The sequence below is a fragment of the Echinops telfairi genome, unplaced genomic scaffold (genome assembly GCF_000313985.2).
Source record: "Echinops telfairi isolate 266 unplaced genomic scaffold, ASM31398v2 ScPeMD7_7424;HRSCAF=8462, whole genome shotgun sequence".
Taxonomy (NCBI): Eukaryota; Metazoa; Chordata; class Mammalia; order Afrosoricida; family Tenrecidae; genus Echinops; species Echinops telfairi.
The window spans coordinates 81,063,911-81,069,596 of NW_022111324.1; the positions used below are offsets into that span (position 1 = coordinate 81,063,911).

The following is a 5,686-nucleotide window of genomic DNA, read 5'->3' on the forward strand; positions in this document are numbered from 1 at the left end:
GGAATTCAGGACAGATGATCCCTTCAGGACCAGTAGTGAGAGTGGCGATACCAGAAGGGTAAGGGGATGGTGTGGGGAGAAAGGGGGAACGCCCTCCCTGGGGGACAAACAGAAAAGTGGGTGAAGGGAGACATCAGTCAGTGTAAGACATGAAAAAATACTAACAATTTATAAATTATCAAGGGTTCGTAGGGAAGGGAAAATGAGGAGCTGATACCAAGAGCACCAAGTAGAAAGAAAATGTTTTGAAAATGATGATGGCAACAAATGTACTTAACCCAACAGATGTATGTATGTATGGATTGTGATGAGTTGTACGAACCCCCAATAAAATGATAAATAAAAGGACCCTCGAAATGTTAAACATCCAGAGCTGAAAAGAGAAATAGGAAAAACAACTCTAAGAAACTTCAATATAGCACTCTACAGGAATGGCAGACCACCAAGAAAGAGACTCAGGAAAGAATCTCCTAGTTTACACAGAACACGCTACCCAACAGCAACACCGCACACATTCTTTTCCAGTACATATGGGGCATTCCCCAGAACAGATCACACTTTAACACACACTGTAAACCTTGCTACATTTTAAAACATCGAGATATGACCATTTTCTTATATTACACTATTAAATTAGAAACCAACAGGAAGAATATGAAGGGAAAAAATCCAAAAACATAAAAGTCAAATAACACTGCTTAAAAATCACTGGGTAATTGGTGAAATAAGAAACGAAATAGAAAAATCCCTTGCAATAAGCAAGTGAAAATACAACATACCAGAATCTTCGGGGCACAAAAAAGCAAAACTCCAAACACATTTTATACTAACAAATGTAAACATCACAAGGGAAGAAAAAGCCAAAACCAACACTTTAACCCATTCAATCTATTAGAATAAGAGCAGCAAAATAAACTTCCAGCTACCAGAAGAAACTAACAATCACAACAGAAATAAATGAATTAGAAAGCAGAAAACCAGAATAGGGCAGAAAGTTGGTTTTTGAAAGAACTAACAAAAGTGACAAACCACTAGCAAATTTCTCAGGTAAGACATGAAATGCGTTATATCACAACAGGACTAACTGAAACTCTAAAAAGACAGAACAGTATTATGAAGAACTGTACTCTAACAAATTTGAAAACCTAAAAGAAACGGACAAATTTCTAGAAACAACCTACCCAAACTATGATAAACTGATCATGAAAACCTAAAAAAAAACCCCAAAAACAAACAAATAGAAGAAAACCCCAACAGACCGATAAGTAGAAATAGATGAGGTTATTGAAAAGCTCCCAACAAATAAAAATAGTCCAGCTTCCCAGCAGAATTCTACCAAACAGTCAGAAAGGAGTTGACATCAATTTTACTCAAATTATTCCAGAATATTTTTTAATTAAGAAAAAATGTTAAATAATGTTAAAATTAATACATATAGAGAGGTCACAGCCTTAAAAAGCCTTTAGATCCCTTACCCAACTGACCTAAACACTAAATGGCTATAAATGTAGAAAAAAAGTGAAACTGATTTAAACTCTTTTATGACACACAAGCTAGTTTTAAACAAACAAAAAGATTAAAACCAGCAGAATCTAAAACTCAATTTATAAAACTAGCATAACCCTGATACTAAAACCAGGCAGAGACATTAGCAGAATAATAAATTATAGTCCAATATTCAATTGGTTCATAACATACATGTAAAAATTCTCAACAAAACAACTTATCCAATACAATCCAACAAAAGAAAACAAAATAAATCACAATCAAGTGGGATTCATAACAGGTTGCAAGGGAGATTCAATCAACATTAGAAAAACAATGAAGTCTACCACATAAGTAAAACAAAGAAAAAGAACTACATAATCATGTCAATTGATACGGAAAAGACCTTTGACATATCTGACATGCACCCTGACAAAAGCACTCAAGGAAATACAAACAGAAGGGAATCATCAACACAATAAAGGCAAAATCACCGGGGAGAATGTGAAACAATTCCTGTGAATGGAAACCAGACAAGGATAACCTTTATCAACACTCCAATATCATGACGTGAATCTTAACCATCACATACAAATATCCATTTTTAGGACATTCCAATCATGGAGTGGCTGCTGGGGATGAAGCTCAGACCTGTCTTTAACAGTCCACTGTTTACCCTATCGAGCCATCAATGCCCCATCAACCAAATAATAGGAAACAAGAGGTCTCTTGGCCATCTCCCCCAGGCTCCACTTTGATACTAATGGAAAGCTGTACCTGATCATCTGAAACCACTAAAAAGGAGAGGGCATGGAGGAACATAGAGCAATGCAGAACTTATTTTTATCTTCAACAGAATTAGAATTAACTAATATAAAAGTTCTGCCTCAAATCATCAGGTTTGTGTTTATTTAGGTAATTCTAAGACTGTGATAATTGCTAAATAATAAATAATTGCTAACTCAAATGGAAATGTCAGAGATATGAGATTTAATCTATCCCAGAGACTATTTTTCTACTAGTTCATGGTTTCATTAAGTCAACTTAAAAAAAAGAGAAAAATTGAGGGTTTTCTCTATAAACTTACCCTTCGTGGGCTGCTGGTGCACAGGGAGAAGCTTCAACTCCTTGAATTGGGGTTAAGTGATTGTGAAACACTGAAAGCGTTTCCTCTTGAGCTAGATCTTTTGTTCCTGCATCTTTTAAAGGGCCTATGTATCAAAGATAAGAATACTTTCATATTCTGTATTCGAAATGTTTATAGAGATTACTCATTAACTTGGACTATCATTTTAATGTTCTTGGATCTATTTTTTTGTTGTTGCTCTTTAACGTTTAGTTTTAGTCCCTTGGCATCACCCTGTCAGGAGAGCTCCATTTCCTATTTCTCTTTAGTCTAGCTCAAGAGACTGCCATCACTTGCACTTTGGATCAATGCGCACTGTTCCAAGTGCTTTACATGCAGTCATTCACTCCTCATCTAAAGGACCAGACTTCTATTACCCTCATTCTACAGAGGAGAGGACTGAGCTTATGTTGTTTGAATATCACAAAGCTAGTAACTGAACTAGTATTGAAATCTAGAGTTAGTACTACACATAGAAAAAAGCTCTAAAAAGTTGCTGGAAAAACTGAATCAAAAGAAAAGGATTTTCCCACAAATTTTTTGAAGCCCCCTTATATAACCCCCCACAAAAATAACAAAAACTTCTATTCAAAACTGCCCAATCATTGTAAAAATACTCAAGAAACACGGCACATCAAAAAAGTAATGTACTTCTCTGGACATATCATTTATGTGCACAATCCTTAAGTTTTTAGAGAAATCAATACCTATGTAATAAAGCTCACTAAACTTACATTTTAAGAAATCTCAATTCAGCCTAGATAAAGAACATTTTTAAAAAGGTACCATTTATGACACAGAAATAAGATTTTGGCTTCCCTCTTCTAGTGTTATCAATTCTATAAATTCTATATCAATTCTATAAATTCCATATTGCACTATAATTGCTTGTTTGTCTAGATAGTCCACTGAACTCCAAATTCCTTGTGGACAGGTACTTTACATTTTGATCCTCAATACCTAGTACCCATGGTTGGTTGGAGCTTACCTGCTACATGTATGTTGGGGGCCTCAAATTTTATATATTAATGAGTATAAAGAAAATAAGTTCATAGGCCTTTGGATATTTATTTCGACTGGCCAGGAATAACTTTTTTGGAGGTGGGTAAGGGTAACGAGATTAGAATAAACATCATAGTTTCTAATTAGTGTTATAGAAAGTTGAGGCTGCTGGATAAGATAAATATGAAATCTACTCTACCACACACCAGTATTATTTCACATAGTGACAGGAAGGCCTTAAAAAGAAAAGGGTAATTAGAAATCAAACTAAGGCACCTTAAATTTCCCACCTTCAACATGATATCCCCCCCAAAATTTCATGGTCAAATAAAAAGAACACACACAAGTACTTCTTTCCCAAATCTTATACCTATTTATAAACCTGTGGAACAATATTCAACTTCCGTACTTGTACTGAAAGAATAGTATACAGTATGAACCAGGCACTTTCTTTATGGTGGAGAAAAATTGTATTAAATATTTTGTGGAAGGGCATCAACATAACTTTGCAAATGAGTTCTTACCAGTTTGCTTCGTTAAGTATGAAGGAGTTACTTCTGACTCAAGCACATCTTTAGCACCTTCCTTCTCACTCGGTTCAGTTAAATTAGTACACAGTTCAGTGGAAGAGCTTGCTGATTTAGCGTCTATGAAAATAACATCTTCAAATTCTTCTGGTGATGGTGCATCCTGATATTCTAAGGTAGCTGGGTCGGATCTCGTTGAAGCAATGCTGTTTTCCTTGCTCATATCCAATTTATCCAAACTTTGAGATGGTGTAGCCAGTGATCTCACATCTATTTCTTGATGATCCATCTCAAGATTATTCAAAGAAAAAGATGTGGTTTTATCCTTGCTCTTCAGCCATTCAGCATCTACTGGAACTTCACATTTATGGTAAAGTGTTTTGTTGTCTTCTGTAGCCTGTTAAGTAAAAGATTTGGAAAAGACATTAAAAAAATTTTTTTTTTACAAATTGGGTTTAGTTTTATAGCTATTCATCCCTAACCATACCCTCCCTCCTTTCTATACTGCCTATTCCTCATAAAAATTAACTTACTTTAAATCTATTCCTTTCATATATGATTAAAAGTTAATGGTTGTTACTGCTTCCCTAATTGGCAAAAGACCAGTGTTTTAAAAAGACTCAGACATGTAAGGAGCAAGAACACCGACAGGCACTACATAGCCTACTCATCTACAGCTTTTAAGGTGCTCTGAAGGCATGTCTTAAATAGCTAACAACAAACACACCATGATGAGATAAATAATACAATATATGTTAAAAACAAAATCAAACACTAAAAATCAACCTCCCCAACCAAACCCACCATCACTGAGTTGATTCTGACTGTAAACTGGGTTTCAGAGACTGTAAACCACGAATTCTTCTCCTGAGGAGTAAGCCGCCGAGTTTGAACCATTCATTAACCTTGGTGTTAGCCGTCCAACACCTAATTCACAGAACCTTTATGGTTCCTTAGATGAAGAATTAAGAGGCTTCTATTTTAGTTCCAGTTTTGCCACCAAATAGCAATCTTACTGTAAGCAACTCACGTGGCGCTTCTGAGCTCTATTTCCTTTACCTGTAAATTGATGGGTTTGTCTCAACCAGGATCTATACCTGCCAAATTTAGTATTTTCTAATAAAAAACCATCTACAATATTGCATAACAAAAAAATTTACAAAGGTATTATTTTAATTGATTTATCTAATCCCCATCTACTTGTTTGCTTTTTGCTAGGAATTAATACATTTTGAACACCAGAGAAATATAAGATACATTTAATATTCTTTCCTTTTAAATAATGATTATTAAATTTCCCCCCCCCAAAATTTTAATGTTCCACAATATGGCACATAGAATATAGTTTCTCAGCATTTACAGCCACTAAATTATTCTTGCAACCAAGAGCCTGCACACCGAGTATTTAAGAAATGTTTCGCTGTATCTTCACTGGGTTGACTCTACCACTCTAAGTCCTTAAGCTTTCCTTCTTCTCTAGTACTTCTTGAGCAATAAAGGTTTATCTCCTCTTTAGCGCCTCATTTTAAGCGTGAAGCTATTTCAT

The 5,686-nt window shown here is 35.1% G+C and overlaps 1 protein-coding gene across 1 annotated transcript in view; it reads right to left on the reverse strand.

Moving 5' to 3' along the window:
• Positions 1–5,686, reverse strand: part of AHCTF1 (AT-hook containing transcription factor 1) — an 84,162-nt gene that overhangs the window by 19,670 nt on the left and 58,806 nt on the right. The window contains exons 29-30 of the mRNA XM_004699964.2: positions 4,138–4,537; positions 2,573–2,696 (exon numbers count right to left, since the gene is read on the reverse strand). Of these exons, the coding sequence (XP_004700021.1) occupies positions 2,573–2,696; positions 4,138–4,537 (524 nt within the window). The remainder of the gene's footprint in view (positions 1–2,572; positions 2,697–4,137; positions 4,538–5,686) is intronic.